At 40.3% G+C, this 22,129-nt stretch overlaps 1 protein-coding gene across 8 annotated transcripts in view; it reads left to right on the top strand.

Moving 5' to 3' along the window:
- The window catches only part of LOC111952361 (CUGBP Elav-like family member 2), a 71,745-nt gene extending 57,273 nt beyond the window's left edge, over positions 1 to 14,472 (top strand). For 3 of the 8 annotated variants that reach the window (XM_023970947.2, XM_070435323.1, XM_070435324.1), the window contains exons 7-15: positions 1,917 to 2,078; positions 2,554 to 2,617; positions 3,100 to 3,225; positions 3,587 to 3,745; positions 4,164 to 4,340; positions 4,685 to 4,702; positions 5,216 to 5,359; positions 6,996 to 7,176; positions 8,279 to 14,472. In XM_023970947.2, the coding sequence (XP_023826715.1) occupies positions 1,917 to 2,078; positions 2,554 to 2,617; positions 3,100 to 3,225; positions 3,587 to 3,745; positions 4,164 to 4,340; positions 4,685 to 4,702; positions 5,216 to 5,359; positions 6,996 to 7,123 (978 nt within the window). In that variant the 3' untranslated portion in view covers positions 7,124 to 7,176; positions 8,279 to 14,472. The remainder of the gene's footprint in view (positions 1 to 1,916; positions 2,079 to 2,553; positions 2,618 to 3,099; positions 3,226 to 3,586; positions 3,746 to 4,163; positions 4,341 to 4,684; positions 4,703 to 5,215; positions 5,360 to 6,995; positions 7,177 to 8,278) is intronic. The other 5 variants (XM_023970949.2, XM_070435320.1, XM_070435321.1 and 2 more) reach the window with 5 other exon arrangements.
- Positions 14,473 to 22,129: the final 7,657 nt, after the last annotated feature.

The raw sequence follows: 22,129 nt of genomic DNA on the forward strand, positions 1-22,129 counted from the left end.
AGACCCTCAATATTTATTGGAGAGGAGCATCAAGCTAATCACATTGCACTTTCGCCAGCCTGTGAAGTTCATCAAAACTTAATCTGTAGCCTAATAAACTGCATGCTTTCCCGACGAGTCGTAGAGGGAGGACCACACAACTTGTAATCGCGTGACTCCAAGTTTACTTTGGTATGATGGTTGTTATATCAATATTTGTAATGGGAAGCATAGAATTAGCGCACATACAACAGATATACCGCTTCTTAGACTTGCTTTCAATGATTAACAGATCAAGAACTCACATTTCTATGTGAATTTAGTCGGGTCGCCCAAGAAGTTACATATTGGAGCTTTAAGAGGGCACACATGGAGAGAAACATATTTTTGAATCTATATTTTAGCAGAAGCCTAATGAATCAATAATATCCCACTAATTTATTTACATCATTTTATTTATTTGTGACGTGCCAGTTGCAAAGCGGCAACGCGCCCGGCAATGTGTTAAACCTTGCATGACAAAGTATTTACCCATGTTGTTTAGCCTACATAGTAAAGCATAGAGACTACTATATTCAATATACATTAACTGAGATATAGTCCTATATCAGAGCAACTGTATAACCTCTTGCATTACGAAGTATTTATTTACCCATGTTTAACCTGCATAGTAAATCATTACTCCGCTCATTATATTGAATAGACTTGAACTAAACAGAAATAAAGGCGACAGTATTAGAGCAACTGTCTTAGTGGGACCTTTCAAAACTTTTTAGATCAGGCAGCCTAGATTCTCCACTATCGTTTAGGCATGAACTGAGATGTACTGTAGGCATGCGTGTACTGTATGAGAGTAACTGTCCCACTAAGTCCCTTCAAAACTGGGCTGGTATTCCCGTTGAATCAGAGCAAGAGTAATGTGTCTGCTAACAGGTCAGAGGCTCCCTAGGGAAGCAGCCAACCGATCCCTAATTAGGAACCACAGAATAAAACTAGCTTAGCTCTGGGCCTCGGGAATTTAGAACTAGGTCCCAGTAGTGATGGCACCATTTTAGGGTTGCAATTGGAGACATTTCCAGAAATTCCTGTTGGAGTATTCCCTTTCTGCTTCTCCTGAATCCGGGAATCCTCCGATGGCGATTTCTGGAAAACCTGGAGATTTGGGGAAAGTTTCTGGGAACTTTGCAACCCTACTACACCCGTTACAGTCAGTACTGTGTCCCCCTGATGCTATGGGAGGTGCTACTAGTGTAGAAAGTAATTCCCTGTCAAGCCTGGTCCCCTTGTCTGGCTCTCTCCAATTCACAACATTGATACCACATGTCTACGTCTGGTCTGTCCAGTGATATGTCAATATCTGGCTTGTCTGTTTGTTACAGCGGAATACAGTGCTATCCTGTGTATGTGTTTTGTAGCTAAATGTCTTATCTCGTTATGTCTTGACTTGGCATGCATACGTCCTTCCTTGTTTGACTGTCTCTGTTTTAAATGTTTCTGTTATGTCCCTCCCAGCTGTCTGTGTGTGTGTGTGTGTGTGTGTGTGTGTGTGTGTGTGTGTATTTTGCGTTGACTCGCCTCAGTCCCACCCAACCAACCCTGCCCCAATCCTCCTTTTGAGCCATACCCTCCAGTGTTATAAAGTGTAACTGGCTGTCTTGTTTCTGTCTAAGCATTATCCCTTCCTGGTTCTGTCTGTGGAATGTAGCCTGGCTTAGTCGTGCATGACAATGTTCTAATAGTTTATTTCCTATTTTGAATGCAACACTTAAAGAAATACATTTCCCAGATTACCACAGGTCATAGTATACCCTCCACAATGGGTATTCCTGAAAAATGGCCCTGCAGATTTGACTGTTGTGATAGCGTCTGTGTTTCTGATAGTGTGTGTGTGAACTTGACTGGGGTGAAATCTAACTCTCGTTCCTCCCCCACTAAAGGGCTGCTCCTCTCCCATGGTGTGTAAGTTTGCGGACACTCAGAGGGACAAAGAGCAGCGGCGCCTGCAGCAGCAGATGGCCCAACAGATGCAGCAGCTCAACAGCGCCTCCACCTGGGGAAACCTGGCAGGGCTGGGAGGCCTCACCCCACAGTACTTGGCAGTAAGTACACCTTAATACACCATAGTACGCCACAGTAACCCGGCAGGGCTGRGAGGCCTCACAGCACAGTACCTGGCAGTAAGTACACCTTAATACACCATAGTACGCCACAGTAACCTGGCAGGGCTGAGAGGCCTCACAGCACAGTACCTGGCAGTAAGTTGAAGCCGTTGACATACATGTTCATAAATATAGGCTACATGCATGTTTATCATTGTTGGGAAAGCATGACATTCTGAGAGGTCATACTCTTTCTCAATTAGTTTTCCTCGGGTCCTCGTCACCTCCCCTCTGTCTCTACATTGGAGGAGAAGTTCCTCTCCTTTTTCTCAAACCGCATTTGAGAAGGTCCCGGGGACCTTCAATGAGTTTTGAAAAAGAAGGCGAGGAGAGAGGAATCAAGGAAAAGACATAAATGATTGGGAGAGAGCACAAGTCTCCTTTACTCTGTTTTAGAACTCTCTTTCTTTTACAGTTGCTCCAACAGGCGACATCTACCGGTAACCAGAGTAATTTTGGTGGCATGCAGAGGCTAGGAGGTGAGTCACTCATTTTTTTCCTGTCCCTGTTCCCGTCCTCCACAACTCCAACCCACTCTGATAAACATACAACTGTTCRTGTAAACAACCTTCTGTCACGACGCTTTACTCCCACGTAGTTTCACAACCACTAAAATCACATTACCGTTGAATAAGATTGGAACATTAATCAGGGTAGCTATTCTAGGAGACACAAGTCTGCTGGGGACAAACTTATAGGGGTGAAAATCAAGAACCGATGCAGTGCCKCAAGGCGGTGTGCCAGGGCCACTTCTTTTCCTGTTATATGTCAATGCTATGAAGTCTTCTTGTTTGTGACATTTCTTTCTGTATGCGGATGWTTCCGCTCTTCTGGTCTCCCATMAGAAAAGCTAACGCAGCTCCATTTCCCCCTCTTGGCAAATAAGCATCTGTTCTTARTTGACATACCTGAATAAATAAAGTTGAAATAAAACAACTTCTCTCTCACTCACCTCTTCCAGGTGTGAACCAGCTGCAGCTGCAGAACCTGGCCACGTTAGCTGCTGCTGCCTCTGCAGCCCAGAACTCAGGCGGCGGCTCCAACGCCCTGTCAGCCAACGGAGCTCTAGGTAATCTCTACAACTCAGGTAACTATAGCCCAGTTTCTCTCTCTATATTCCAGGTAATCTAGCAGTCTGAGGCCAATGTTAGTTTCTCCCTTAATTTTTTGCTCTATAAAAAAATGTACTGCTCACAAAAAAAATCTACGGCGCTTAATCTTACGACACAGATTAAACATAGTCCTGGACTAAAAACTTTTTGATGGAGAGACCCCTTGAACTTGCTTTTTAGTCCAGGATTACGATTCTGCGTCCCCCCAAAAAAACACCTACGAGTGCACCTGCTTCTTATTCAGTTGCTTGGCCTGCTCTATCTACTCTACTATACCACATCTTTGCTAGGCTTAAACGACACCTAATGGTAACCTCTGACCCCTCTCCTCCCCAGCAGCAGGCCAGACGGCAGGCTCCAGCGCTGGTGCAGCCATGAACACCCTGGCCTCTCTGGGCCTGACCCAGGGCCTCGGCGGGGGCCTGACGGGGGCCTCCATGGGTCTCAACAACCTCAACGCCCTCACTGGGGGTGTCAGCGGTGAGTACTCCAACCGTGAGTACTGCACTAAAAACAATGACTTTACTACCTTTTCTTCAACTTTTTTTGTTTTTCGGTCTTTCAAATCATAGCTTAATTTTGTTGATGAAGCCGCTGTGTTCTGTTGATGTTCAGGCTTCTTTACCTGTATGGTAGTTCATGATTGTCAAATGTTGGAGTAAGGGCTGGTTTTACGGACACATTGCCTGGTTTGGACTAAAAAGCATGCTTAGGAGAATATCCATTGAAATAGCTATTTAGTATAGGACTAGACTAGTGTCATTTTTAATCTCAAATGTATGCCAGTCTGTATGGTAGAGAGAACTTTAGGTGTCGAGGCCTTTTCTTCTGGCTGTTGTAATCCAGTTGCATGGATGTAGTCTGTATTTTTGAATTGTCAAAATACACGATATCTTTACGTCTACTGCGTTAGGAATGGCGGCTATGAACGGAGGACTGGGGGCCTCGATGGCGAACGGCTCGGCGGCGAGTTCCATGGACGCACTGACTCAGGCCTACTCAGGGATGCAGCAGTACACGGCCTCCGCCCTGCCGTCCCTCTACAGCCAGTCCCTACTGCAGGGAGCAGCCGGCGGGAGCCAGAAGGAGGGTGAGTCTCAGTCCACACACCAGTTAGGCTGCAAATGTTGTCTTGTTAACTTACATTGATTGTGATATATAGTTGCCTTACCTAGCTAWCTTTAGTGGAATGCATTGACTGTACGTCTGCTAAATTACCAAAATGTAATGTAAATGGTAATGTTTTTATGTGTGTCTCAACTAGTTTCTTGTAAGCCCAAATGGGCTTTGCAAGTAAAAGATGTATGACATTGAAAGAAAAGAATCGACTAACCATAGGGCACAGTGTCACATGTTTACTTAGTACCAGTATCTCTCTTTCTCAAAAAACAAATCTAAAACTCCGTCCTCTCCTCTCCTTCATTGCTCCTTCAGCCGGGAGCCAGAGGGAGGGTGAGTCTCAGTCCACACACGAACCACAACGTGGGGTCGGGTAGTATTGGTTTTCTTTCAAATACTTTGAGCATTTGCTTGAGCCTGCCACTAGTGGGAATAAGGTGAGTTGCCCCGGCCTGGAAGCTGGTCTTGGGTCAGTTTTGCAGTGGTTAGGATTGGGGGAGGGGAGAAGCTGATCCGAGATCTGCACCTAAGGGGAACTTCACTCCAGGGCCCTCGAGTGCCAGATTGGCAGGCTTTGGTGCTCTTGGGACTATTCCATTGGTTCCAGGCGAGCTCAATCAAGCACAGATTGAGTATTGGAAAGATTTCAAATACAATTTTGAACCCAGGTCAGTCTGATGGCCACAGCTGTGCATCATGCCACATGATTCTGTTTCTTGATCTGTCTCTTGATCTGTCTCTCTGTCTCCTCTCTACCTCTCCTTTTCTCCTCTTCTCCTCTCCACCCCTCTCTCTCCTCCCTTGCGATCCTCTCCCCTCTTGCTCTTTCCGCTTTCTCTCTCTCAGGTCCTGAGGGAGCCAACCTGTTCATTTACCACCTGCCCCAGGAGTTTGGAGACCAGGATGTCCTTCAGATGTTCATGCCTTTTGGAAGTGTCGTCTCTGCCAAAGTCTTCATCGACAAACAGACCAATCTGAGCAAGTGCTTCGGTATGTAGTCTAGTCTGCTGCCTCCAAACATGAGAAATAACTGGCTCAATGGCCGCTGGGGTAGAAAGCAGGATCATTAACCAGCTACAGTGCATTCGGAAAGTATTCAGACCCCTTGACTTTTTCCACATTTTGTTACGTTACAGCCTTATTCTAAAATGTATTAAATTGTTTTTTTCCCTCATCAATCTACACACAATATCTCATAATGACAAAGCAAAACTGGTTTTAGACATTTTTGCTCATTTATAAAAAAAATAAAAATAAAAACTGAAATTACATTTACTTAAGTATTCAGAACTTTTACTCAGTACTTTGTTGAAGAACGTTTGGCAGTGATTACAGCCTCGAGTCTTCCTGGGTATGATGCTACAAGCTTGGCACACCTGTATTTGGGGAGTTTCTCCCATTCTTCTCTGCAGATCCTCTCAAGCTCTGTCAGGTTGGATCGGGAGTCTCCCTGCACAGCTATTTTCAGGTCTCTCCAGAGATGTTAGATCGGGCTCTGTCTGGGCCACTCAAGGACATTCAGAGTCCCGGAGCCACTCCTGTGTTGACTTGGCTGTGTGCTTAGGGTCTTTGTCCTGTTGGAAGGTGAACCTCGCCACAGTCTGAGGTCCTGAGCACTCTAGAGCAGGAGAGATCCATCTTGGTTTCATCTGACCAGAGAATCTTGTTTCTCATGGTCAGAGTCTTTAGGTGCCTTTTGGCAAACTCCAAGCGGACTGTCATGTGCCTTTTACTGAGTTGTGGCTTCAGTCTGGCCACTCTACCATAAAGGCCTGATTGGTGGAGTGCTGCAGAGATGGTTGTCCTTCTGGAAGGTTCTCCCATCCCCACAGAGGACCTCTGGAGCTCTGTCAGAGGGACCATCGTGTTCTTGGTCACCTCCCTGACCAAGGCCCTTCTCCCCTGATTGCTCAGTTTGGCTGGGTGGCCAGCTCTTGGAAGAGTCTTGGTGGTTCTAATCTTGTTCCATTTAAGAATGATAGAGGCCACTGTGTTCTTGGAGACATTCAATGCTGCAGAATTTTTTGGGGTACCCTTCCCCAAATCTGTGCCTCGACACAATCCTGTCTCGGAGCTCTACGGACAATTATTTCGACCTCATGGCTCGGTAGAAACATCTCAAGGAWGATCAATGGAAACAGGATGCATCGGAGCTCAATTTCGAGTCTCATAGCAAAGGGTCTGAATACTTATGTAAATAAGGTATTTTTTTTATACATTTGYAAACATTTTTAAACCTGTTTTTCGCTTTGTTATTATGGGGTATTGTGTGTAGATTGATGAGGRAAAAATTGTATTTATTCCATTTTAGAATAAGGCTTTAGCTTAACAAAATGTGGAAAAGGCAAGGGGTCTGAATACTTTCTGAATGCACTGTACATTTTGATAAAGTCATATCGCTTGATTTTCTTTATTAAATATGCATTGTTGGTTGTCAAACCAATTATACCATTCTGATTTTAAGTCTATATTTCTGGAAAAGATTTGGGTTATTTAGGACTGTTATCTGTCTAACTCATTGATCACAGGTATGTCATGGAAATCTCTGAAGACTTGTTTTTTTTTTTGCCTCATTGGTTTGAGTTTGGTATGTCACTAGCCCTAATTTCCTTCCTCCATTCCTCAGGGTTTGTCAGCTACGACAATCCGGTGTCGGCACAGGCCGCCATCCAGGCCATGAACGGCTTCCAGATCGGCATGAAGAGGCTCAAGGTGCAGCTGAAGCGCTCTAAGAACGACAGCAAACCCTACTGATCTTACCCAGGGCAGGGGCCTTTTCCCCCAGGCTCTATGTTAGCATTACAAGGGTAAGTCTAAGTCTRCCCAACCCACGACTAAAGCCAAGGCCATCTGATCACCACAGCAGAGACTTAATTAATAGGGTGGCARGTAGCCTAGAGGTTAGAGCGTTGGGCCAGTAACCGAAAGGTCGCTGGTTCGAATACCCAAGCGGACAATGTCACAAATCTGCCGATGTGCCCTTGAGCAAGGCACTTAACCCTAATTGGCTCCAAGGGCGCCGTACTACTATCGTGGGTGTCATTCAGACTCACTCCACTGGGGTCTTATTATCTTGAAACGGTTACGTTCTTTACATGTCGATTATTACTRCATCCATTCCTTTTACRGTTTCATCGTGTAATTTTTAAGAGTGGTATAAAGTGTGTTAATTTATATGATTATTTATAGCGATCACTAGAGCCAGTGTTCAAAAGGGTATTTTGTGTTGTGATATCAAAGAGGGAACACCAGATTTGATTATTTCTGTACCATTTCATTATATCTACTTACTAGGTTTAAAATAGACGGGTTGACTAAGGGTCAGACACACACCTCATCCTGTCAGACTATCAGAGCTCTTGGGCTTCAGTCTGCTGCATTGATCTGTCACCTCTTAATATGTGAAGCTCTTTCGCTTTTTCTCTCTGCTTCCATCTCTCATTCTTTTTCTTTCTTAAAACCAAKCGTTGTCAAGCTGCTGGGGCTACCTCTGCTCACTTCTTTTCATAATTAACTTCTTCCAATCATTCCATCCATCCATGTCTCTCCTGAAGGGACTGACTGGTTAGAGATGGATCACTTTGAGTGCCAAGTGTATGTGCATGTCTGACTGTCTAACATATGTCTAGTGATGTCATTTCTTAATCTGATGATGTCATTTCCTGTATCAAACTGTATTGTTTGTATTGTTTTGTGCGTGTGGGGAAACATCCCCAATTGTCATTATGTTATATGTGGTGATTGGCATTGTTTGTCATTGTTGTTGGTGCCTCATGGTTGAAAGGTTATTGTGCTGTGGCTAACTTCTTTCTCCCTCTCTGTCTCTGTCTGTCTCTCTCTCTCTCTCTCTCTCTCTCTCTCTCGCTCTCTCTACCTCTCTCCTTTCGTGTTTTTTCTTCCCTTTTTTAGAAAAAATCTCCATGCCTGTTTGCTCATCGTTAGCCTAGCATGTCCTCATGGTGTTGAAAGCCAACCCAAAACTCCTCCTCTTCCTCCTGGCTACTCCTCATCATCCTCCCGCCATTGTTGTCTCTGATGTCTCGCTAAAGCTCGCCTGACCAATAGGCTACCTGACCACACACCCCCACCCCCCCCCCCTGCCTTTGACATATGAAATTTGACCATAGCTCAACCTGATTGGTTGTATCCAAAATGGCACCCTGTATAGTGCACTACTTCTGACCAAAGCCTTTTTGATCAATGCTAGGTGCTGCACTATATAGGGAATAGGCTAACATTTTGGATAAGTCCAATTTCTTTCGCATGTAACTTCATTTTTCTCTAGTTTTTTGGTATAAATGTAATGGGAGGGAAGGGAGGGAGGACAAGCAAAATCAATGTGAAATCTTACCTGCGCTTATTTCATTTAAGAGACTCTCTTTAGCAAATGCAGAAAAAAAAGATTGTTTTAAAAGCCTGTGGGATAGTTTATTCTTTATTTTTTAATTTTGTAATTTGCTTGTTTTTATGTTGTTTCTTTTAACCTCTTCTCTCGGTCTAAAGTTCACGTGAAAGTTTTAATACAGGGACTAGCACAGCACGGTGCTACTTTGTGCCATTAGCAATATGCTGGCTTCTGAAACAACATACTATAAAGCTGTGTCTGAAATGACACCCCATTCCCTATTTAGTGCACCGATTTTTATTCGCCGCCAGGGCTCTAGTCAAAGGTGTAGTGCACTATGTAGGGAATAGGGTGCCATTTCGGCTGCACACTAAGACCACTCGACTAGGAAAACAATTTTGAAAACAAGTCTGGTTATCAACCAGAATGCCCCTCAGTGCGTTGTTATGGTTTTTCACATTTAATATTCAAGAAGGCATTGTAAAGATTTTCAATTTTCTCGCTAAGGCTGTTGGTGACTTGGTTTTCATTAATGAAAATATAACAGTTTATTTACCTATTTAGCTTTATTCAAAAAACAATTTACGGCACAATTAAAAGGTAGATTTGCTTTGACTACCTACATGAACTTTTTAGAACTGATTCACAAATAGACAATCTGTGGTTTAAATGCACACTTAGATTACCTATATTTTATACCATTGAATCTATAGAAGTTTAGGTTAACTTTGGGGTTATTTTGTAGATTATGTTGTAATGTCATCTGCTAGGGTCTAAGTGTTTCAAGTTTTTCAAGAGGATAAAAAAAAACCTGTTTGCTCGATCAACACAACCTTTCGAAAAATAAATGTAATTACGAGTGGTGATGTAATTCCTACTTACTTACATGTACAGTGCCTTCAGAAAGTATTCATACCCCTTGACTTATTCCACATTTTGTTAGTCTGAATTCACAATGGATGACTAGATTTTTTGCCTCGCTCATCTACACACAATGTCCCATAAAGTGACTGTGAAAACATGGTTTCAGAAATTTTGGCACAAATGAAATACAAAAATATATAATTTAAATAAGTATTCACACCCGATTCAATACTTTGTAGAAGTACCTTTGGCAGCGATTACAGCTGTGAGTCTTTCTGGGTAAAGGTGTCCGCATGCTTYYCAGCTGAAACAGTTCGGTGGAGTTTGAATATATTATAATGMCATTTTGTGACGTTTTTCTTCGTTTGGACTTCTGTGATGATTTTTTTTGGTGATTGGTCAACAGTAGGGATTCTTTAATAAAGTCTTTGTCATTCAACAAGAGACGACTCATTTTCATRCAAATGTTTTAATTGAAAAATACTGCACGAAACAACTTAGATGTTAAATTGCCCGACTAAGATAAATCTTAACTCAAGAAATCTGTCATTAATTTTGATTATCTTAGATTAATTCTTACTGAGGAAATGTATACTGGCTACGGCGTCTCAAAATGGACCAACCGTACTATTTCCGCTTCTTTCTCGTTTTTCAAGTGAAGGTCATTTTAACTAGGCTAGCCGAGTTCGGCTAGGTGCCAGCCTAACTGAGGCATGCAAATTTGACCATTTGTTCTTTTAAAAATTCTTCAAGCTCTGTCAAATTGGTTGTTGATCATTGCGAGACAACCATTTTCAGGTCTTACCATAGATTTTCAAGTAGATTTAAGTCAAAACTGTAACTCGGCCACTCCGAAACATTYACTGTCTTCTTGGTAAKCAACTCCAGTGTAGATTTGGCCTTGTGTGTGTGAGGTTGAAAGGTAAATTCATCGGCCAGTGTCTGGTGGAAAGCAGACTGAACCAGGTTATCCTCTAGGATTTAGCCTGTGTTTAGCTCCATTCTGTCTATTTTTTTTTATCCTGAAAATCTCCTCAGTCCTGAACGATTTACTTTGTGAAGTGAATTGCTTTGCCATTTTTCCCCCCCAATATTAATTTAGTGCCTTGTTGCAAACATTATGCATGTTTTGGAATATTATTTTTCTGTACAGGCTTCCTTTTCACTCTATCAATTAGTAGGTTAGTACAGTTTTCTCCKATCACAACCATTAAACTTTAACTGTTTTAAAGTCACCATTGGCCTCATGGGGAAATCCCTGAGCGGTTTCCTTCCTCTCCGGCAACTGAGTTGTGGTGTCTGGGTGTATTGATATACCATACAATGTGTAATTAATAACTTCACCATGCTCAAAGGGATATTCAATGTCTGTTTTTTTTGCCCCATCTATCAATAGGTGCCCTTCTTTGCRAGGCATTGGAAAATCTCCCTGGTCTTTGTGCTGAATCTGTRTTTGTACTTCACTGCTCAGTTGMGGGACCTTACAGATAATTGTATGTGTGGGATACAGAGAGAGTCATTCAAAATTCATGTTAAACACTTTTGCACACTGAGTGAGTCCATGCAACTTATTTTATGAACTTATTTATGCTTGCCATAACAAAAGGTTGAATACTCAGATTTAGATTTTTTTTAAATGTATTTGTCAATTTCGAATAATGTTATTCCACTTTGACATTATGGGGTGTTGTGGGTAGGCCATGGACCAAGAAAATCTATATTTAATCCATTTTGAAATTCAAGCTGTAACAAAACAAAATGTGGAAAAAGTCAAGGGGTATGAATACTTTCTGAAGTCACTGTATTGTCAGAATTCCTTTATGGATTATTAGCTTTTATTGGACACATCAGTTAATAGATTGTCATTGTCATCTTGGAGTATATAGACTGAATTTGTTTTTGTTTTTTCCTACTTTAAAAAAAGAGAACGATTAAAACTTAGTATTAAATTCTTACTTAAGGTACTTGAGAATTTTTGGTGAATTTCTTCTTGATGAGAATTTATTTGATAAATGGATGTTTCAGTTTTTGTTTAGTGTAGATGCCTCGTATTGAAAGATAATGTCTCTTAACACAGAAGACAGACAATGCTTTTTTGTTTAAAGTGCCCATGTGTCAAACTCACACACACAGTATTTTAAGTTCTTACAATATGTGACGGTGCCCATTTTCACACACACACTTTGTTTTGTGACAGTAAAAACACTCGGAGCCCCTGAACGTGAGCGATAATTTTGATTTGGTCACTCACACACACACTGAATTTCTTTGTTGGTGATAAGATATTAGTTTATCACACATTAAAAAAAGCTATTTTCTATTCACAACTTACGCACAGTATCTATGTGTTAACACTGCTCAACTCACCCCCACCAAAACAGTGTTGGTTTACAAAAGCATTCCATGTTTCAGCTTAAAGTTTACTACTCCAAACAGAAGTGTGTCTTTTATAGGGGTGATAATGGACTAGCCTACTTTCTGTCAGTTGAACTGCGAAGCTGATGGGTCAGCTCAAATCATTTACATCCAGMCCCCCAAAGAAAGGTTCCCCAAAAAGAAAAAGGTGTACCGGGGTCGTATTCACTAGGCACAAAACAGAATCAAGCATGGGAGACTATCTGAACTTGCCCAATAAGATTTGCTTGTTTTCATTTTCCGTTGCAARACGTTTTGCTACGGTGTGCCCTAATGACTACGACCCAAATGGTTCTAAACAAGGGTTGTCAACTCAGGGTCCTTTGTGTTTGAGATTCAGCTCTGTGTGGAAGATGCAAGCACTGCGTAAGGTGTCTTTCGCAACAGATTTGGGATTAACAAGACACAAAATGCACAATTGTTGCCATTTTAAACACTTTAATTATTTTTTTTAAATCACCACAGATGGCACCAGTTTTAGCTTGGGAGTTCTAGCAGCACTCGTTGCGAGGAGTTTGGAGTTTTGTTTGTTGAATGGGAGTGGTTTATGTCAGTTATTAGGGGAAATGTTCACTTTTTTGCTAATCTTTTTGTCTTTGAAGCATGGGTTGGTGGCACTTCCCAGAACTACCAAGGTACTACTAATAAAAAAATATTTTGTGTTCAATATGATGGAGCATGTGCTTTTTGCAGTGTGTTTTTATATCCAAATGCAATACAATAATCAAAGTGCCATATTATATGTCTAGAAACTGCCTACACAGATACTATAAGGCCTTGGTTGTTATTACAGATTGCTGAAGTTAGGTAACTCTGTTTTCTTTTTTCTTTTGGCATGCTTGTTATTATATTGATACCAGTGTGTCATTAAGGCTAAATCACCCTCTGTTTTGTCCCCACTTTGTGTCAAGTTATTGGTTCTAATGTGATGTGTGAATTTTAACACATTGGCAAGTAATTCTTTTGAATTATTATACAAGAAATAACCCTAAACTTTTGAAGACAAATCCCCTTGTTGGTGAGTGACAGAGTTGAGTACTTTACAGTACGGTCACAGACKATGTATATTATGAATGCTTGTTATTGGGCAAAATGGTAGTGGTTGTATATTGATTTATTGATTATAATAGAAATATCATTTTTTGCATCAACCAAAACCTGGGAAGTGTGCCATATTATAAACATTGATTTGTCTTTATGACAGTTTTCTAAAAAAAATTATTGAGTATGTAGGCTACAACAAACTGATAACTAATGTTAGTTAATATTGAATTGATTATAACAGGTAGTTAGTTCTAAAACTATTGTAAAAAGAAGTGTTCCTGAAAATGTTGAAATATAAGCACAATATAAAATCACACATGGGTCAGGTTATAGGAACTTGAGACTCACTTCGGGGGCTTCCGTCACAACCACCATTTTTTGAATGCGTTCCAAATGTCACCCTACTCCCTTCATAGTGCACTACTTTTGACCAGGGCCCATAGGGAATAGGGTGCCATATTGGATATAGTCTCAGTATTTCTGTCACTGCTCACTGCTCTCTCATACTCTGAAGTGCTATTTGACGAAGTATGTGGTAGCTTTGCGTCTCTTAGATATTGTCTTGGTCAACAATCTATCTGTCCTCGTTCTGTACCATTTTTATTGTCTGATTTAATCATTGATATGAATTCTTTGTTCATGTTCTTCTCCACATAAATGATTTGATAGATGTTTGTGTTGTCTTGAGAAAAACCAAAGTCGCGGTGCATCTTGATGTTATCTGATCTGTAAAGCATTATTACAGTAGTGATTTTCTGTTTTAATTAACAAACTTTTTTAAAACTTGGGTGGGATTTGAAAATAACAAAATGACAAAAACAGGCTCGTTCCAATTTCTACAATACTGGTTGTTCATATGTATTTTGTACCAGTGAAGCTTTTTTATATTGGAAATAATTAAAGAAAAAAATCTATATTGGAAAAAAATGTCTGGCCTCTCTATAAGGCCTCGCCTTGAATGTGGGTCATGAGTTAGGCTTCTTGGTGGTCGTCAATGACAACAGTTTTGGTAGTATGTTTTATTTCTTAAAATAACCTTAATTTTGATTTCATTAACTTGCTCTCTACATGTTCCTCACTTTGTTATTCTCTTTTTGGGGGGGAGGGTGGGGGGGATCCTCTAAAATTGTGGTAAGTTTCATGTTAGTAGTATTGTGCTCTGTCCACATGGTTATTATAAATGACCATCCGGATTGATTATAGGCAACTTGTGTGGATGGATAAATAAATGTATTAGTTTAATAGAAAGTTAATTATTTGTTGTTTTAGTTCTGGGCTTTTTGCTTTTTTACCTGTGTCGTTAGATTTTTCTGTTTTTACCATAGAATGAGTGGTGTGTAGTTGGAAAGCCAAGTCGATGTTTTATTTGGTAAATGTTTGTTCATGTGTGGTGTTTCTTTGCCTCTGTCTCCAAAATTAAACCATTTTCCCCTAATATTGAATGTGTCTTTGTCTGTTGTGTAGTCCCAGTACCTGTCCAGTGTTGTGAAGACATTTACAAACTCCCCCGTGTCTGTCTCCCTAACTTGTTTCTCTCCATTGTCGTTCTCTTTGCTTATTTATTTTCTTTCAAGCAATCAATAGCTGATATAATTTGAGGTTATTGGTATATTGATTTTCTAATATACAGTAGCCTAATTGAATACCATGGATTTGGGGGTTGTAATGAAAGAAGCTGCTGTGGTTTATGGATGAAAGGTTTACTAGTATATTAATTGTCTAATATGCAGAAGCCTGTATACACATTAGTGTTTTGCAGGTTGTGAGAGTGTGATTCTTTTTGTGTTCTGATTTTGATCAAATGAAGCACCACCGGTAGAGTAAGTACTCTGTCTGAAAAGGAACATTGCATTCTAACACTAYGGGTTCAGATTTGGGACCGGTTCTGAGGATGCCACCAAATTTCTTGGCGTCAAGATGTTTACGAACAACTGAACTGCAAGAACATCAGTGTAAGTACTACTGATGGCCAGGAACAGCTGAAGTACCCACACTATTGAAAAAGGTTATTGTGTTTATACATCATTGGACTCTGCTTAGAAAGACTGAGGCAAAATAAGCTGCAGTGGCACAATCTACTGCTCACTAGTGTAACTACATTTCATATACAGTATTAATTGATGCAAGAATCATAACGACATGCTACTGAATAAGAGGAGCAGTTGATCTGTTATCGCGTAGAAAACCCAGACACTCATTGTTTTTCATAATTATAAAAAGTAGCGTTTCTAATTACTTGACTTATCAATGCGTTATATAGTGCATTTTTGAGGGGGTGGGTCGATAATCATCGTCAGGCTTTTAGAACAGAGCATCACATGCAAAACTGAAACKACCTCAAATCCGAGTAATTTTAAATTTATAACCAATACACTTTTCACATACATTTCAATCATAAAAAGGGCATTGCTGGCCAAATATCTGTGTTTCTACTGTGGTCCTATTACTGCAATATGTGCTTGCGTCTACGCGCATGTCCGTGACTGCTTGTGAAAGTGGCCTTGGGCAAAATGAGGGGGGGGGTTTAGAAGACGTGCATGACGGGCCTATACCCCTGGTGAACCTGGTTAGCGTTGATTACATTCGTTTTGAAACTGGGCAGCCTCTGGGTAGGGTACCACATTTAAAATACCCAAATGCGGGACAACGGCGGTGGTGTAAAAAGCTCTCAATTGTCATACTTGAGTAACAGTAAAGATATGACTCAAGTGAAAGTCACCAAGTAAAATACTACTTGAGTAAAAGTCTAAAAGTATTTGGTTTTAAATATATTTAAGTATTAAAAGTAAACGTAAAAGTATAAATCATTTAAAATTCCTTATATTAAGCAAACCAGACGGCAACATTTTCTTGTTTGTTTTTATTGATGGATAGCCAGGGGCATGCTCCAACACTGACATAATTTACAAACGAAGCATTTGTGTTTAGTGAGTCAGATCAGAGACGTAGGGATGACCAGGGATATTCTCTTGATAAGTGTGAATTGGACAATTTTCCTGTCAAAATGTAATGAGTACTTTTGGGTGTCAGCGAAAATGTATGGAGTAAGATGTACATTATTTTCTTTAGGAATGTAGTGAAGTAACAGTTAAAGTTAACAAAAATATAAATAGTGAAGTACAGATACCCCCAAAAACTACTTAAGTAGTACTTTAAAGTATTTTATTTAAGTACTTTACACCACCGGACAATGGGAAGATTTTGAGGGACATTCTAAGTGGAGTGTAGCCAACACATGAATTTTGAAGCACACTTAACCTACTCTTTTTATGCCTCCTGCAAAATTTGGGGATCTAGAAACAAGAGACCACTTGTGTGGCTGTTTTATGAAAATCTGGGAATATGTGGCCAATGAAACATTTCTGGTTGGTCTAGACTAGAGAATGTTATGGAGAGCTCTTCATTAGACGTACACGTTTTGAAATTACTGGTAGTTAACTGTCCTCTCCAAGTTTAGCTGGAATTGWGCCAAAAAGGATTTGACAAGTGTGATTGGTATGACATTGGCCTACGTTTCTTGACCTGCGCAGAATATGAGATCTCAACAATGATTGGAGAAATGCTTAACATCACCAGCTCCACATCCTTATATAATATATTGTCATAAATGCAACATGACTGCAAAATATAGGTTGGAATGTCAATTCTCATCAAATGAGTAGGAAGTCTGACTGAAATACTGAACAAATCAACCTTTTTTCCAAATTAGTTGTGTTTTAATTTATTGATAAAATGCGGGACATAGTTGTTAGGTTGAGGGACAAAGCGCCAAAATGCTTTACCGTCCCGCACAATCCGGGCCACGTGGTCACCCTAAATCTGGGGGAATTAGCCGGGTATACAGGGTTGCCAGGTTAAGAAAAATTATAGCCCAATGACCACTCAAAACCAACACAAAAGGCCTGAAAACTAACCCAATTTGCTTTTCACAGCAAGAGAGGAGTTGTCAAATCCAGTGGCGACCCGTCATTCAGGGGGGTGACGAGTCGCCACTGTTTTGAGACTCACATTTTTTGCATGTTATTTTGGCATTAATACATGTTTGCAAACAATGTAAAACAAAATATATATATCATTGAGTTAATAAAGCTGCATACAAACATGGTCTCTTTTTWGTTTTTTTGAGTAAGGCAGCTCCAAAATCAAGCTGTTTCAGCCTAGCTCAGTGCTTTCTGTGGTGGTGGGGCAAGCCAGCAGAAAATGCGAAGTGTTGCGCCGTGATTGGGTCAGTGTTCTGTCACTCATGGGGACCGTAGGTCACCGCCAAGTCTAAGGGTAGAGATAGAAAATTCTATCCCCTTGGGTCCTGCCATAGAGTTACATTAGAAGTACCCATCCAAGAAGGCTCAAGGTCATTGGCCACAGATAAAATTACGTCAAATCACGTTATATGTACAGTAGCTTTGATTGGACTGATCATGTCAACATCATACTTTCAAAATCTTAGCTAGAAGTCATCATGAATCAAGTTGAYAATCTACTGGCAACTCCTTTTTAATCCTTGTCATATGAAGAGAAATAATGAAGAGAAATTATAGATAAAACGTATCAGTGCTCATCGGCCATTGGACATAAACATTACAAAACGAGTTGGAAATCGCWAATTCTACAATTAGTGGTTTGGAAGGAATCAGCGGCTAACTGCAAGCATTGCAAAGCAATCACTAGCCTGCTATTCAGTGGAGTGGCTGTGTGGTGCCAAATCTGGGATTAAGTGGCTCTTTTCCAAATTTAAAATGATAAACATTCAACATTGACCATGCTGTCAATGAAGCATGATTTGTGCCGTGCTCAAAACAACTGTTAACTCGAAACCAGCGAAAACTTGACTTTAGTGAGTTCAAGACAACTGGGAAGTTGGGAATAAATGAGCTCCGACTGTGAAAATACTCCAACTCAGAATTGTAAATCCGGCCTCTTTCTAGAGCTTCAACCTGAAGATCAATGACATCGTCATGATTCGATCTTCTTTTTTTCAGAGTTCCCATTTGTTTTGAAGCACCATAAATCCATTGAATGCCAGACTTTGATGACAGAATTTGCCCACGAAGGACCGCAGCGCCACCTTCCTGTTCAAGTGAGCACAGCACAACAAGGTGAGTCCAAAAGTGTATTGTATGCTGCTGCATAAATTATGTAATATGCCAGGGAGATATTGTCACGGCATTCAAGAGAAGACGATGAGGACCAAGGTGCAGCGTAGTGCGTGTTCATATTTAATTTAATAACCGAACACTAAACACGAAAATGACAAAAATAATAACCGAAACAGTTCTGTCTGGTACAGAATACGAAACAAAAAACAACTRCCCACAAACAYTGGTTGGAACAGGCTACCTAAGTATGGCTCCCAATCAGAGACAACGATAGACAGCTGCCTCTGATTGGGAACCACACCAGGCCAAACACATAGAAACACAACAACATAGAAAAAAGAACATAGACTGCCCACCCTAGTCACACCCTGGCCTAACCAAAATAGAGAATAAAAAGCCTCTCTATAGCCAGGGCGTGACAGATATGTACAGTATACTGTAGCTAAGAAAGTAATACTAAGTGTATGTTGTGTAGTAAGATGTTAGTAGCCTATGTGCCTCACCCTAATAATTTGATCTATTTACCCCTCTTAACTTCGCCTACWGTTCTGACTTAGTGGTGCACATGTAGCCTATAACCTGTTTTAGAGAAATGTAATCATCTAATATTGTAAGAGATTTCATTGTCTGCTTATATGCCCCCTTTATTTATMCTACGGTTCTGACTTGGTGTACAGGGAGAACACTGTAAGAACGGCCCAYGTTCTGAATTCTGTCGATGTACATTTCAAAAGTGCTAAACAAATAGTTATATTGACTACGTCTATCCTAGCTCGCTCATTAATGTCTTAATCAAAATTACKGATYGCCTCTTATCCACTTGTCGTCCCCTTATGCCATAGTTTGTACATCTCAATTGTCATTAGAAACCACATTTGTTTAAGCAAGTCAGCCATATTAGCTATGTTTTTTAAGGCTGAATGAACTGTTTCGCTGCCAGATAAGGCTCCGCTGATAGCCAGGTGTAACAGTGGTAAGATGTTGGGACTGCTGTTGGGACAGCTTTAAGTAGGCCCTAACAGTTTGTGGGCACCGTTTGTCACTGTTATAGTGCAATTCATGTATTGTTTAGTGTTGCATTGTGTAGTGGCTTTGCTGRCATGCATCCCACTATTACATTTTTYYCCCCCACCAAGATTTACATGCTAAAATGTCCACTGGTCATATCTATACAATAAACCCTTTTTCCATAACCTTATAAAGCCAAGTAATAAGGGATATCATAGTAAYTTGTAATGACATTAGAAGCTAAATTTGGGTTTCCTCAAAATAATAATTATTGCAAGCTATGACATGGTGTAATAAAGGAATTTGAATATGTGGCTAGAGAAAAGATTATTCGCCCTTATTAAACTCACCAGATCATTTTTCATCAATGGATGTCAATTTAACTATAATTAATTTAACTAACCAGTTTATAATAGCAATAAGGCACCCAGGGGGTTTGTGGTATATGGCCAACATACCACGACTAACGGCTGTATCCAGGCACTCCGCGTTGCGTTGAGCTTAAGAACAGCCTTTACACGTGGTATATTGGCCATATACCATACCCCCTGTGCCTTATWKCTATTATAAACTGGTTACCAAYGTAGGTAGAAYAGCAAAAAGTSACRTTTTGTCATACSTGTGGTACATGGTTTGATTTACCACGGATTTCAGCCAATCAGCATTCAGGGCTCGAACCAGGTTTGACTGTAAATAAATCCCCTGTGTGCATATTCATAACCTTAGATACATCCGACAGGAGAGTTTGAGTGATGGATCTCGAAATCTCTGCGCAAAAACACTTGGATGAACATAAAAAAACGAATGTTAGGCTATTTTCTGGCAATTGTGCTGTTATTATGTGCCAGATGTTAAGACTACAAACCGTTATAAATGTCCCGTTTGCGAGATTGATTTATCATTTCAATAAGCATAGGCTACAAACTCAAATCTGGGTTTCTGATTCGAATTACATTTTGCCATAGCTTGCTTATATAAAGGCAGGTAGCCTATAGCCCCTGATAGGCTTTCATCTAATTTCAGATAGTCTACAGTAGCCTAGAAAATATGTCGGCAAGATGTAAACYGAACGATTTAGCAGCTTGCTTAGTTCAAATTAACAGACTAATTTAAGAAGTGCTTCTGTTTCCCAATAGCCTRCTGGAATAGGCTACTGAGGATGGGGTTATAATTTCAATCACTGAATTAAATATTAATAATATATATACATACAGTGGGGTAAAGTATTTAAGTAAAAATACTTTAAAGTACTACTTAAGTCGTTTTTTGGGGTATCTGTACCTTACTTTACTATTTATTTTTTCGACAACCTTTAACTTCACTACATTCCTATAGAAAATAATGCACTTTTTACTCCATACATTTTCCCTGGCACCCAAAAGTACTTAAGTTAGTTAAGTATATTTAARACCAAATACTTTTACTGAAGTAATATTTTACTGGGTGACTTTCACTTTTACTTGAATCATTTTCTATTAAGGTGTCTTTACTTTTACTTAAGTATGACAATTGTGTACGCTCCCGTGCGCTCATAGTTGTTTTCCATTGCTTTTTCTTGATGTGCATCAGTTCCAGCGTATTAATATGGTTTATGAAAAAAGTTTGGAAATAGGCGTCTCCATAATGTCAATCTAAATAACCTTCCTACAACTGGTAAAAAGTTTAATTTTTCTTCTCACTCGCTTACTTCTCAACATCTTTCCTCACTGCCTGACAGTTAGCAGCAGGTCACAGTGAAAGAGGTCGTTCATATGTCGACATTTTGTCACGTTATTGTTCGTTTTGTACTTCGTTTGTTGTTTTTTTGCCCATTTGGGCACAAGACATTTTTTCTCGAGGCAAGTAAGTAGCCGAAGTCTACGCCCGTTCGTCGGTGATTGGTCAACAGTAGGGATTCTTAAATCAAGTATTTGTTGTCATTAAACGAGATAACTCGTTTTCATGCACATTTTTAATTGAGAAAGCCAATGCACCAAACATCTTAGATTTAAAATTGCGTGACTAATATATCCTCGGCAAAAACATTGACAGATTTCTTGAGTTATCTTAGTTTAGCTTGTAAAATTGCCGCTTTTTTTTTTTCGTTTTTCAAGCGAAGGTCTTTTGAGTATGCAGCACACTCGTTTGGGTAGCATGCTGACGCCTACCTCTCCCAGTCAAAGCCGACGGTGAATGTCGTGTTCACGTGGCATGCTAGTTGGAAATGGCAGAGTTCACAAGTTCCGACTAGCACGTGAAAGTTGCATAAATGGCAGAAAACAAGTGTCAAGCACGTGGAGTAGCCTAATGAATTTAGCATTTAAGTGTTTTCACATGTAAAAGTGTTTGCTTTTTAAAATTATTATAAAAACGCATAGAGCCTATCACTTTACCTGCCTTCCCAATGAAAACTACTTTGAACATTGTAACATAATATATTATTATATTATAGTTTATAGAAAATACATGCTTTGGGTTTCTGAAGGATTCATCACACTGTTTTGTTGGCAWATGCTCGATTTGAGCCAGGCTCTTGCCCGGTGACGTGCCGGGCCATATGACACGTTCTTGTGCTAGTCAGAACTAGGTAATTGAAATGTCCGACATGCTAACTGGTAACGCGGGACGTGTATAATCACAACCAGATAGCAAGTCGAAAATGTCAGTTTCGTAGTTCCGATTATCACTTGAACATGGCAATAGACCGGTTTTATCCCAGTCCATTCTAATCGAACTCCCTTCATGTACTTTGGATGGATAATGCCATCCGTTTGCTGCACGACCATGCCACAGTTTCTATACTATACTGTKGGCCTAATCATCAGTCCAAACAGTTTCGTTTTGCAACGAAAACGAGAGCTCCTATTGGACACATTCGGGTAGTTCCCTCCCCGTTTCGCTCCTTAAGCTTCCGTTCAAGACACGTTTTGGAACAGAATAGGCATAATGATTACGCCTCTGTCTTTGACCATTCTGCTCTTTGGCTAAACCACAGAACATATTGATTGT

The sequence above is a fragment of the Salvelinus sp. IW2-2015 genome, linkage group LG26 (assembly GCF_002910315.2).
Source record: "Salvelinus sp. IW2-2015 linkage group LG26, ASM291031v2, whole genome shotgun sequence".
NCBI classification, from domain to species: Eukaryota; Metazoa; Chordata; class Actinopteri; order Salmoniformes; family Salmonidae; genus Salvelinus; species Salvelinus sp. IW2-2015.